Source organism: Cydia pomonella, chromosome 13 (genome assembly GCF_033807575.1).
Source record: "Cydia pomonella isolate Wapato2018A chromosome 13, ilCydPomo1, whole genome shotgun sequence".
Taxonomy (NCBI): domain Eukaryota; kingdom Metazoa; phylum Arthropoda; class Insecta; order Lepidoptera; family Tortricidae; genus Cydia; species Cydia pomonella.
The window spans coordinates 19191116-19205628 of NC_084715.1; the positions used below are offsets into that span (position 1 = coordinate 19191116).

General features: G+C 37.1%; 1 protein-coding gene across 6 annotated transcripts in view; it reads left to right on the forward strand.

Moving 5' to 3' along the window:
• The first annotated feature begins 2367 nt into the window (after positions 1 to 2367).
• LOC133524489 (kinesin-like protein KIF12) overlaps positions 2368 to 14513 on the forward strand; it is a 37101-nt gene continuing 24955 nt past the window's right edge. Inside the window, exons 1-3 of one of the 6 annotated variants that reach the window (XM_061860549.1) lie at positions 2368 to 2916; positions 3160 to 3393; positions 3879 to 4029. In XM_061860549.1, the coding sequence (XP_061716533.1) occupies positions 3252 to 3393; positions 3879 to 4029 (293 nt within the window). In that variant the 5' untranslated portion in view covers positions 2368 to 2916; positions 3160 to 3251. Of the gene's footprint in view, positions 2917 to 3159; positions 3394 to 3878; positions 4030 to 4492; positions 4651 to 14513 lie in introns of those variants that run through there. The other 5 variants (XM_061860550.1, XM_061860546.1, XM_061860547.1 and 2 more) reach the window with 5 other exon arrangements.

The following is a 14513-nucleotide window of genomic DNA, read 5'->3' on the forward strand; positions in this document are numbered from 1 at the left end:
TTGTTACCTCATGTTGGCTAGTTGGCCTAGAATTGACTTTTAGTGATGATTTTGAAAAATAAATATTTAATAACGTTAATTTAGATATGATTTGTTATGTTTCTTACTATTTCTAAAAATGTTGTTTCAGCAAAGTTCGTTTCACCCTTGTGCCTCTCGCAACGCTCAAGATTCCACTTTACAGAAGCCTTTGTGGTTGAATCTTTAGTTTGATAAATCAAAATGTGGTTTGGTTTATCAAATTTTAGATAATACATATAAAGGGTGGAAAAAATAAATGTGTAAACCTTAAGTTAGTTCATTAGATTTAAATGAAATATTCTTTTACCTACTTTTAAAAAGAAACAAAAATGCAATCGCCGATTTTTTTCAATTTTTCGATTTTATGTATTTTTTGTACGACAGGCGAATGTAAGACCTAATGTGTCACTAGGGGAATAAAAGAACGCATTTTTATTTTTTGGTTTTTTTTGTCAGTTCGTTTCCCGGGAGAGACAAGCGATTTTATTAATGCAGTTTTGTTTCTTTTTCAAAATAAAAGAATGTTTCCATTAAGTGAAATAAGGTTTTTAGGCACTTTTCCTTCAGGGCCCATAAATTTTTCCACGCTGTATTATAGAATACTACTTAAAACTAATAAAAAGGTCACTCTACGCCTAAAAACGTTCAGGCGGTGGATACTGTCAAGTGTAAACTAAAATAACGTCGAAGCTATAGATCGTGTCATTCACGAAGACGCGTGCCTTGACATGTATCGTCATGCCATTAAAGATTAGATTTGACAAATCTGCGCGTCATCGTGGATGACACGCACTATATGGAACGAAACAGCTGACGGCCCTCATTACACATTACCTTCTTGGTTTATTAACTACTTATCAGAGACAATTTATTCCCAAACTTTTCGAACATTGAGTTGTTTTACGAATTAAAATTCACTTTGAGAAGGACTTTGTAGTTGAGGGGTGGTATGTAATGCATAATATATGTATTAGTATACTTGAATAAATTACTTATGAAGCATTGTCATGGTCATAGATATATTCACGAACTAAAGTATGCGTAAGTAATAAGTATGTATATTTTAATAAGTATAGTACCTACTCGTACTTTTCCAGCAAATACTTTTTCTGGTAAATCAAGCGGAGTTTTAAACCATACATCGCGATAAATATAATGATCATTGAGGTATATAAGTTATCTTAAAGCTCAGCCTAAAGTTTTACTTTTGACATAAATATGAATTATTAATATATACGTATATACCTAAAAGTAAATAGGCGGGCAGTTTATTAGTCTTGAATTTATTAATATTCATTTTAATATGGATATCGTATATTGTACATAACTATTTAACTAATTATTAAAGTGAAGAAGATTCATAGACATAGACGCAAACGCGTTTTACAAATGACTAAAACCCTGAAATTTTAACCTTGATTGATAGGTAAACTATCCCCTTACGCCCACGACAATGTCATAATAATGATGTTACGTACAAGGTATATAGAAAAAACTTTAACATAACACTGTGAAATTGAGGTTTAATTGACGCCGAAACGATTTCTAGCCATTCAAACAATGTAAGGCGAGTGTGAGAGACTGTGGCGGTTATTAATTTATTGGATTGTGTTGATTTATGGTTTTAAGCATACGACTAATGATGCTGCGTCTTTGTGACCCTACTTGTGGCATCATCAATTACGTACTTTGACCAATGATATTATATAACCATAGATAGGTTATACTCATACATAAGTATCACAAAAATACTTCCATATTTATTTCTATACCTACAAAGAAATCTGTTATTTTTGATTAATATTCTCTTAATGTTGTTTGTATATTTTTGATCTTTGTCATACTCGTTGTTAAACATGAGCTTGTCTCTTTTTCTTTTGGTGTGCGGGAGCTCGTTAGCACGTGCATATTTCTTGGCTACTTATAAAATATGTAAAAGGCAAGGGTGTATTGCCATCTGTCCCCGTCGGGCACAGCGGGTAATAGGCGCTAAATACAAATCTTTTCTATCTGTGCCCGCCTCTTGTATGGCGGTGCACGGTGGTCACGTGGGGCGGGCACAGATAGGAATACACCATCTTGAGTTATAACATCATTGACTTTGACCCTAAGCCTTACAACTTACCTCCTTTTCCACTGGCTAAATCCGGCCGACCAACACCATTTTTTCATTGCAGCTGAAAAGCAATGAAAAATTTAACCTCACTGGCCATGCAAAAATATCTAATCGTAAATATTTTTTGAGTTGTTTTAGTAAAAAGCTCTCTTTGAATTTTTATTTTTACGCAGATATTGATAAGTGCTGTAACAGTGCAGTGGCTAATGTAGCTACCTACTCGTACGAGTACTTAGCTTAGAAACAAAATAGTTTAAATGCTAACGACCCACCTTTATTCGAGGAACGTCTATTAAATATACCCCGCGGCCCACACCATTACAAACTATGAAATTATAGTTGTATCGACGAAAAAGCTTTAGTAGAATTAACCCTCTGGCTGAAAGCAATTCAGTCTAAGCCTGGCGCGCGTTGCCGCCACCCGCGCCGCCATATTGAAAAAAATCCCGCCTTTCCACTCGACCGCGTGCATGTGGAATATTAAAAAAAAAACTGACACTTGAGATCGTTTTTACTTTTTAATTTCATAAAAGTTTTTACTTTTTAGTGTTGTGCTGGCATTATTAACAAACATATGTGTTATCGATGTCCATTCACACTCGGACGTTCACACGACACTGAGGGAGACGATATTTAAATCGATTGTTATGTTGTGACATGACATATTTTGTTGGTCAGACAATGGGGTACACTTTTACATTTTGATATTTGGCTTCTATCGATAGTTGGTAATTACAGAAGATTGGGTAATTTTATTTTGATTTTACATAGTTCAGCAGGTACCTGTAATTACTTTCTTTATAACCTAGGTGGCGTAAATATTGACTTGTTGATTTATCTATTGACAGTCGAATGAATTCTTATCACCTTATCACAAATAGGAAACAAGCAATAAATTTACGTGTTGTTATCAAAACATAAAATATTTTACTGTCTACTTTCTACGACCCGCATTGCTTAACAAATAACAAATCCTTTAAAATTCCACTTCACATTTCATGTTTACACGTTCGATTTAATAGGTGTCCAATTGCCTTCCAATTTTAAATAATAACGCAGTGCAGTAATAGACAAGAACTGTCGAAGTTTCGTTGAGTAAAAATGCAAAACCAAAATGGCGCTGAAGAATTTACAGCTGTTCCAGCCGTTGAGCCGTGATATGGTGTACCACCATCGGCAGACGCCCATGCGGGCGCCACCAACGGCTTTATCGAGGAGCATTTCGAAGAGTGCTGAAGCCCTGGCTAGTACGAAAGGTGAGGGATTCGCAGCTGTTCCAGCAGCTAATCTGTGATATGATGTATCGCTATCGGTAGCCGCCCATGCGGGCACCACCAACGACGTAAGGGTTTGCAAATATACCAGCAGATGAACTGTTATAAGATGTATCACCATCAGCAAACAGGTATGTTTGTAACGGCGCCTGTAGAGGCATTCAGCATTCCTAAAAGTATTGAAACTGAGAAGAAAAGTACTGAATTGGAAAAAATATTGTATCAAATGTTCGAGGTAGGTATGGTGTAAACTAAGCTATGGATAGTGTAAATTTTCCTTAACTTACGAGTGCTGAGTACTGACCTAACGAATTTTTAATTTGTTTCTGAGGTCATCAACCATTTATATTTATTCTCTAATGTAATATTTCATCGATTTTCTTAAATTCTGATGGCAATATATTTTTCAGGGTAATCCTTGAAGTATTAGTCTCAATAAAAAATCAATACAATCAAAATTATTGCAGGGAAAGAAGTAAAAACTCGCAAAGCGCGCAGCACGGAGCAGCCCGGCGCCGCGGGGCTTGTCAAAGGCTCCAGCTCCTTAGGCCTTCCAGCCCTGGGCAAGACCTGGGGCAGAGATGACGACAGCCTGCGCAGCCGGTCTAGGAATGGCAGGTGAGTTAGGTTCTTTAGTCTAGAGCAACCATACCCATTATACCCAACCTGCTGCCCGATGGGCTTTTAAGGTGGCCCGGCAGGTGATCCTAGCATACTTACATACCTTGCCATCTGGTCGTCACCTTTAAGCAATTTCATCTTGGTCCTCATAAAAAAGGTTGAGTATGCCTGGTCTAGAGGATCCTATATATAGTGATAGTGCTAAAACTCAGTTCTCTGAAATGAATTTTTCCGAAAGCTTATTTTCTATACTATTAAAACCCGTCTAAGTTGTTTGCAGTAAAATATATTTGGTAAGGCCTTCATTAACAGCAGGTTTTCATAGAAATTTTATATTGATGGTGTTCCCAAATATAATATTCCACTCCAGACTTAACTCCGTTAAAAAAGAATAATTATTGACTAACTTAACAGCTCTTTGGAACCATTCCTGACTTCATATGAAATTTCTTATCAACAGAAAAAAGCTTTCGGAAGAATGAATGAATGGTACTTTTGGAGAAGTGGGAGTTCTGTGAACATACGCCGCTCTCATCCTACCAGAATGGATATAAACCATACTACTGTGAAGAGATCAAACTCCCTTGACTTACCTGCGATTAACAAGAAAAATGAAAGGTAAGTTCTGTCAAAAATCCACCAACTGCGCCCATCATTTCTGTTGTAGACTGTAGACTTCTGAGGATCTGCAAGGCATTTTGCAGGGCTGTTTCTAAGTCATTCAAAAATAATTGCACAAGTACAAGATGAGGTACAAACCCCATGTGAAATGTCTTTTGCGTGGCCATGAAATCTTCCACGAAAACTTTTTAATGAGCCCATACTTCATGTGGTTGCATTTTATCTTCGAAGACTTTTTTTTGACCATCTTCCAACTACATAATCAGATCCGCTTTATCCTCTAAATTAAAGGAGTTTGCCTTATTTTACCTCAATCGCATACCTGAAATATAAAAACTGTTGTTTGTTGTGTTAGCTTATAACTTAAATATCATCGGATACCTTCAAAGTTTAATCATTCTTTAAAAGTATTGAAAAAGAATGAAAAATTTAATCGTTAGGAACGCTTAGGCGTAAAAGTGTTGTGTAGGTATATACCTGTCTGTTTAAGTCAATCTGGCGCTATGTATGTACCTATTAAGGTAAAAAAATAACCGTCAATCTCAGTACTTACTGGTAATATTGGATTGGAAGACACCTTTGATATTGATTAAATAATGAAGGTTGTAGCGGTAATGGCCGTAGGGGCTGGCTACTTGACCCCTGCACAGCACGCGAGTCTAACATATAAGCCTGCTATCTAAACGTGTATAAATGGTAAAAGGGAATAAATACTTTTTTCTACTCGTCGGCTGCAATGCTTGAAATGCTTGAATTAAGATTTTGTGTAGCAAACTATAATTACGTACTATTCATGTATAGGCTCCCAACTCAACTATAAGATTATTTTCGATACGCTGTAGTCAACTATATTTTTTTTAACCAATTATGTGCCACCTTGCTCCCATAGAAAAGACTAAACTAAAGAGCGCGGGGCGGGAGTGGCGCGTTTATGTCTACATTTTTAGGGTTCCGTAGTCAACTAGGAACCCTTATAGTTTCGCCATGTCCGTCTGTCTGTCTGTCTGTCTGTCTGTCCGAGGCTTTGCTCCGTGGTCGTTAGTGCTAGAAAGCTTAAATTCGGCATAGATATATAAATCAATAAAGCCGACAAAGTCGTACAATAAAATCTAAAAATTTAATTTTTTTGAGGGTACCTCCCCTACACGTAAAGTGGGGGGGAATTTTTTTTTTCGCTTTATCCCTACAGTGTGGGGTATCGTTAGAAAGGTCTTTCAAAACTAATAGGGGTCTTCAACAAACTTTTTTCGATAAAGTGAATATATTCGGAGATAATCGCTCCGAAAGAAAAAAAAAATGTGTCCCCCCTCTAACTTTTGAACCATAGGTCCAAAAATTATGAAAAAAATCGTGGAAGTAGAGCTTAAGAAAGATATTAATTGGAAACTATAGCGGACATGATCAGTTTAGCTGTTTTATGTTATCGCAAAAGTTTTCCCTTCATAGTAAAATTTGCCTATTTGTTTAACTCGCGTGAAAGGTACCGTTTTATCCCTTGGTTATTACGTTTATGGATACTTACCAATTTTCATAATTTTTTTAGGTTTTATAGTAAAAAAGTATTATTTTAAATGACTCGTAGAAAAAGTATTGTATACAGTAGTGATATAATCTAGCTTTTAAATTTCGTACCCTACTTAGGCAACTCAGCAAGCTTCGTTGCCGAAACACGGTACTCGACTGAAAAGCTCTCTATCATATCACTATTGCATAAAATAATATTATGTTACTGAGAAGTCTGGTTACATTAATCCAACAAAGGGTAACTAAAAAAAGTGAATGGACAGCTAAAACTAATCACATGGCGGTATTTTAATTTTTGTGCAATAATTAAACTCTCTTGACTGCGACGTTATTACACTTATTCTATTTTTCTTATAAAATTCATAATGACTTATCATAAAATGTTAATACTTAGTTCGAAAATAAAACTGATTTCACTAGTCAGTCAAAAATACCTTATTGGCGGTGGTTTTACCCTTATAAACATTTTTTCTCACTTTTGGCGGTGTGGGACATTCTCATCCGGTGTGGGACAACTTTAACCAATAAAATGGTCGCTCTGACTGTATGAGTCCAAAGCACGCAGTCGCTGTGCTGTGACCGAAATTGGTCAGAGCATCATCATCATCACAGGTGTCATACAATGAAAGTCTTATTCATTCCATTGCTGCCAGCTTTCGTGAATCAACCAGTACCTAATAACGAAATGTTTGTGTGTACTTAGATCTCACGGTAGAAAATCCCACTGGCAAAACTCCCCCACCTACTGATGTGCCGCCGGATAGTTTACAAAATTGCGAAATTTTCGGATACATCATATATTTTTGTTTGGGCATATGATAGAGAAGCCATACCAAACAATGAAATTGTTGCAATCGCGACCTGTACCATTCGCCGTAAAATTCATGGCGCTTACGCGTTTAGGTCACGAAATTCACGCTCCGCTTCTGGGTATGGTTTGTTGTCAAAACAGCAACTCATGGCGCAAAATATTGGTTGTCTGTGCCGTCTCTAATTTCTATACGTAGTTATAATTTTTTAATGTTTGGGCATCGAAATTTTTCATTTCCAAATGATATTTCCTTTATTTCCGCAAATTTTTTTAGAAAGTTTTCGTAATTTGCACATCGGTGGCCCCACCACACATAACAATCCTTACAAAACTAGTTTGAACATAGAATTTATTCCGCAAGAAGAGGTAATAGTAGATTATTAACCAAGGGATGAAAGGCACCCACCCATGCCTGATGAGTGATGAGGTATTTAGGCGCTCGAACTGGGTGAGAGCGTCAATAGTTCGAGCTAGAATGCATGGGTGGTTTTCACTCGAGTTAAACACTCTACTTTTCATTTCGAATACGAGGAAAGTAAATAAATGTGTAGATATAAATATATAGATACATGTATATTTTACAAAAGTTTTAATTAACATTTAAAGTAAAAATTAAGAAATCGAAATAAAATATTATTAAAGAGGTGGAAATTTCCAGAAAAAACGTCCTTACTTGCAGAACTATATTTCCATTGAACGCTGAATATTCCTCCGCACCTCATTTTCGGATTACGCGCGCGGATTATTTTAAGTAAAATGGAATCGGGAGTTAAATGAATAGAAAATATACAACAAATTCATTTAGAACCGAGTTTTCATTGCATATCGTAAAACAATTTAAAAAAACCGTACTTGGATCGTAAAACGCCCAAGAGCAGATACATATCTCTTTCAGCCCGCATCATAATTATATAAACAATGAGCTACTTTCGGAGCATGAGAATTGAAAACAAACTGAAAGAGTAAAATTTTCTACAATTGCTCATATTACGCATTAATACTAACATTTAATATACCCATAAAGGGCGGAAAAGGTAAAAATAGCCAAACTCCAATTTGTAAGACCTGTTTCTCACACAATGACGGTGCGTATTAACTATTTAGACCAAGGTTGATAGCAATGGAACTCATTAAGCCCTTCAAAGCGCGGAGTATGTTAAGCTTTACCGTTTCACATTTTTCGTAGTCATCCCGATATTGCAATTATAGGGACCGTGCGCGTTGGAGGGTCTGCCATCTTGTGGCCTGAATCGGAACCATAATCATGTACATTTACACGTCACGTGTTTTCTTGTGCATAGTAGGTTCTGCCATAACAATAAACATCACATTTACGCCTCGCGCCAAAAATCTGACGGCTCCTGTGCTGCCTCCTACAGTTCATGCACGCTCCCTATAAGTGAGTTCAGGAGAAGCGCTAATTAATTGCGGAAATGCGTAGATAGTTAATTGAATTGGTATTTTTGCGTACCTTCTTCCATTTCAGTGGAGGCAAACATCTTGAGGAAACCGGACTAATCCAAGTCACTCGTAAGGTCTAGTTACACATTTGGGTAAGACGGTCATCGATGGCAGTAATTTTCATTAAAAAAATATTATCTGCACCAATTTTCGGCATTAGGTTTCCCTTGCTTGCCTTGTTGTTTTACGTTTTGGGTGTTTCCCTTGCGCTATGACATGAGATTCTTCAAGAAGCAGGTATTCAGGGTTCTCAAAGGTTGGCAACGCATTAGTGGCTCCTCCGATGTTGCTTATGTGCATGGGCGGCGATGACGGTTTCCCATCAGGCGGCTCGTCTGTTCGTTTGCTGCCTATTACATAAAAAAAGGTTGCCGAAAGGATCCAAGTCTCTACTAGATAGCCGTGATAAGAAGCCGGGTTGATGAAGCTAAAGTTGGTACCTAAATGTACAGGCTATATCTATACATACATATATATAATCACGCCTATTTCCCGGAGGGGTAGGCAGAGACCACGGATTTCCACTTGCTACGATCCTGACATACCTCTTTCGCTTCCTTCACTTTCATGACATTTCTCGTACACGCTCGTCGATTTAGGGTGCTCTTGACCTGGCCTTTCTTCAGGATTTCCCCGATTTGATCAGAGAAAGTCCGCCGAGGTCTACCCCTTCCAGCTCCCTCTTCTACTTTTCCCTTATATACTCTCTTTGTTAACCTTCTTTCACTCATTCTTTCCACGTGTCCAAACCATTTCAACATACCTTTCTCAATTTTTGTCACTACATCTTCATTCAGTCCACACTTATTTTCCCTTATCACACTGTTCCTAATTCTATTTTGTAATTTTACACCACACACACTTCTCAACGCTCTAATTTTCACTGAACTCACATCACTTGACTCTGATGCCTCTTCCGCCATACCCTATATACTTTCGCTACCATACATAAGTGTAGGCACCAACACCCCTCTATGCACAGCCAACCGTGCTTTTTGCGACACCTTCTGGCTGCTCATAAAAGCGTTGAGTGCCCCATTCACACGATTTCCAGCATTCACTACTTATATCTATACGCTTCTCAATTTAACTTTCTTTAAATTTAACGGCGTCTTAACCTAGAGGAGGGTTCGAATCGTGGTGAGGGCTTTTATGTGTTTATCACAAATATTTGTTCCAATCCTGAGTTATGGGTGTTTTCTATGTATGCAAGTATTTATATATATCTTAATATTTTATATATCGTCGTCCAGTACCCACAACACAAGCCTCATTGAGCTTACTGTGGGGCTAGGTAGATCTGTGTAAAAAAATCCTATGATAAAAAAAAATCTAAGCTTTTACTTTGATGTCTGACATTTAGAAAAATAACTGCGCTCGTTACTTTTTTTCCCCTATCCAAACAATCAGACCCAATTATGTGTTTTTTTTTTTCAAATGTATGTAAAAATAACCGGTAAGTTTTATTAGTTATCAGTATTTGCGTACAAAGTAGGCTAATCCAAGTTGAACTTGACCGACTCTTTGGGACCAGCTGTATGAACTATATAATTTGGCATCCCACAATAAGTCATTCTTATCTACCATCTATGTAAATCAAGTGAGTCAAGTTCTCGGTAATCCCACAGTAGTACAAAGAACTATGATCTCACACTAAAAGTGTTTTCACATTGTCCTATCCGATATAACCCAATAAACTCGCCATAAACCCGATAAGAGCGTACTCCCTGTTAAAGGCCGGTAACGCACTTACAACCCCTCTGGTGCGTGGTGGTGGTGGTGGTTGCAGGTGTCCATGGGCGGCGGTAATCGCTTACCATCAGGTGATCCGTCTGCTCGTTTGCCTCCTGTATCATTTAAAAAAAAGAAAAAAAACGGATAGAAGTAAAATATTGGGAACTAATCCCATGAATTGGCGTAGGCACTAGTTTTTACGAAAGCGACTTCCATCTGACCTTCCAACCCAGAGAAACTAGGCCTTATTGAGATTAATGCGATGTCCGGTGAAATACTGTGAAACTACAGCAGAGAATGTAGGATCCTACATCCGATATCGGGTCAGACAATGTAAAAACGCTCTAACGCGTAGTGTGGTGAGAAACTGAGAACCTCGCGTGCGGCCGAAACCCTCCATCAAGTGATTCAGTCAAGCTTTGCGTGTTGCGGATTGCGGCGTTTGGCTTGTTAATGCTTTCAAGAAGTTGAGCAGTCTTTCTAGGAAATTGGTGTACCGTCACAGACTGAATTGTGGAGCAATTTAGGGTTCATGCTAATTTGGTAATGTATGAAAGGTTAAGTAAACCCTAAATGGGCTCGACAATTAATGTCCGTGACTGTACTTACTGTAAGATACGATAAACACTTGAATCGACTAAATAGAATGAATGAGTACAAAAAGATCCTTTACTCAGCTCGTTAAGGCTCTGTTTGTACTTTAAAACTGATAAGAAAGTTGCATTTTATCCACATGTGTCGCACAGTAGGTAATCTGATGCAAATTTTGAGAAAAATGTTTGATAACGTTCATTTTTGTAATGTTTTACAATCCTCGAGTTGGTGTTGTAAAAAAATTGTGGTTTACTCGGGAGCAATGTTCAGACAAAATTTACAAATACATTACCTCCCTCTCCCTACCTCCGTTGGCTCAGCGACACAAGACAGTGTCATTTTTTGTAGTCCTGTGCCTAACCTAACCTAACCTCACATTATGGGAAAGGGTAAAGCTCACAGACTCCATTGGTTGGGCCATCTTGAGAGACTGGATGAAGATCGGAACGTGAAAAGAGCGTACCTGGGTAGCCTAGCAGGAGGACGTCCTATCGGACGCCCCAGGTATCGCTGGAGCGACATGATGGAGACGGATCTGCGCAAACTTCCAGTCAACAAATACATTTACAAACAGAACAAATAGGTATTTTACAGATGGGGCTAACTTAGATTTTAAACCTGTCAGTCCTACGAATAGTGCCAAATTTTTATTTTTTCTTTATAATTTTATGGCCTGGATGCTGGAAGCTCTTTAAATCAAATCTTATGTAACAAAACTAGAGACGATTCTATACTGACCCTCTGTAAAAACCTTTGAAAGTTGCGAACCCCATTTAAGAATATTTTCTAAATTTTCTTTATCAGCCTAATTGATGACTCACGTTAGACCTGGCCCACTGGTTAACAGTCCGGCGGACGGTATCGGCCTGTCAGAACAAAAAGTTGACAGTTCCGAACAACTGACAGGAATGACAGGAGTCAGTGGGCCCCTTTAGACAGCAGATGACCCGTGATTACGTGGTGCTTTCCATAGAAAACGAAGCGCTGGAAGCTCCGGCTCGTTCTAACGTGAATCATCCTTAAAGCTGAAAACTCCGTCTCCAAACACGTTGTTTACCAATTTCCCTTACAAAAACATATCATAAAATCGACGTTGCTTACCCAAAACTTCCCTCCCAATCAATTAGGTTCACTAAAAGCCTATACATATTAAACAGGTTCAGCCCTTGACATTTCGACGGCCGGCGGCTGTCACTCCAGACTCTTTAATATTAACTCGGCGACTTGAGGAAATGGTTAAGCGGTCTTTTAAAGGGGATTTTAGAGTTTTCGTTCTCAGTAATTTAAAGCCCGACCGGAATCTTATACCTTTAAACGAGCAATTCTTGTATATATATATTTCCGGGATCTCGGAAACGGCTCTAACGATTTTGCTGAAATTTGGTATATGGGGGTTTTTGGGGGTAAACAATCGATCTAGATTAGTTTGGGAAAACGCGTGTTTTCGAGTTTTCATGCGTTTTTCTTTCGACGCAGAATATGATCGCTAATTTCGTGTTGCCGGCCACTATCCGTCTGGTCCAGCGGGTTAATACGCGGACTGCAAAACGAGTGTTAGGGTTCGAATCTCGCCCGGTGACTAAATTTTTTTTTTATATGTTCAAGTTTATATATAATTTTTTTAATTTTTATTGTTTTAGACAAGTTTAATATAGTAAAAAAATGTAGTTAAGATTATCACCTATACACCACCATATTACAATAAATAGTTCTAACCGAGCAAAGCTCGGTCGCCCAGGTCCTATATGATTATATGGTACAGAAGACTTAATCGGAAATTTATATATATTTTGGTTCTGCCCAGGCATGAATATCTAAATTCAGAAACTAAAGTGTTTTTTGTCGAGAACATTAGGCAGGACGAGGTAGTTATTTTTAACCGTTCCCAAACAATACAAACAAAATATAATTAGCGTAACTAAAATTATACTACTTTGCATAAACTCGCAAAGTATGCGTATAATTAAGGATTTATCAGATCCCGAAAACTAAAAATACAATAGGCGTAGAATATACCAAAGGTCAAATGTGGTACGTAGCGCTATTTTTATGGGCTTCCTAATTAGGCCTACTTATACTTAGAGGACTTATGCAATAGACTACCCATTTATTCTTGACATATCAGCAAGTAATCATCAATTAACCATATATTTATGAACAGGGTCAAAATAACCCTGTATTACAGCGAGCGTGTTAATCTACATATCCGGGCAGTAGCCATAATAACAATCGTGTATCTATAAATGCCTATTGAAAATAATATTTTTTTTGCAATTAAATCATTTCTGGTACTAACCTTTTTCGCTGACTGTACTCATACTCATACTCATTTATTCATAAAGTCAATTTACATGTCAAAATAAAATGACTACTAAATTAAGGTTAACATTTAAATTAAAATTACAATAAAAATTAAAAACTAAGCCAGTATACATTACTAAAATTAAAAATAGCATAAATTATTTTACAGTTATAATACTCGTAAATTAAAATTTACCTGTACTTTTCTTTCCACCACACAGACCCATCGAGGCAATTTTAACAACCCAATTAGGTAAATTAGGTTGGGTTTTTATTACACAATTCCCATGGCCATCTCCTGTGTCCATCATCAGATCAGCTCGATGGTACCATAATATACATATATCCGATTCCACGATTCCACATCCAGCTATCAGCTCAATCGGAAGCCGTGAAGTGGGTCAAATTTTGCTTCTAAGATTTGACCCATACATAATACATACATACTAAAAGGGCAAATTATTTCTTTAAGTTTTTTGGCATTTAATTCTATAAACGGTTAACGGTTGTCACTTGACATTGATTCGATTAGCTACGTATAGTTGATTTAAAAAAAAAACACGTTATTACAAATATTTGTATGGCCGATCTTCGCGCCTGTTTTTCAAACCCTTCGCTCATTTTTCGGCTGACAAAATTAACTTGTCAGACCAAGTCTTATTTTTGAAAAGCATTACTTTCTAGAGTATGATCGATTAGGTCATTAAATAAACATTTTTTTTAATGTTATATAAATCAATACTTACGTACAATTTAAGGCAGGTTGATTTTAAATTGAAACGGACCTACGATTACACCATTAATTATTCAAGTAAATTATAGGTTATATAACGATGTAACGTGGATTACGATATTTATTTATATCTAGCCACGCACTCTATTACATTATATTGTATAAATCAATTTAATATTTATAACGTCACCTTTTTATGGTTTACTTCACTTTAATTGAACCTAAAATAAAATACACATACGCGAAATAAGCAAATGCGTCGAGTCATGGTCCCTTGGACCCTATGATGACAGTTCCTTAAAATCGATTTTTTTTATATAAAATCTAATTAAATATTAGTTTTCTCCGTATTTTTATTACATTACATTTCTAAATAAACTAATGTATGCACTTCAAAAAAAATTAACGTGTCAGCTGGGTCAAAAAATATTTTCGTTGTCTTGTTTTTTGTCCCCATAAAATGTGACGGAGTGTAGCTTTTTGAATGAGATGAAATTTAGTTTTAAATTTCTCTGATGGTAATTGTAATTTAATGCTAAAAAGACATGCAATAGCACAGATTAGCACTCGTCTCTTTTATTTATTTGATAACATACAGAAATACAAGCGTGACAGAGTGGTCTCGCAGCGGCTTACGTGAGCGAATAACTCGCGAACGGCGCGGCACGGGTGAATTCAATCCTTTGATAGTGATACCTATGG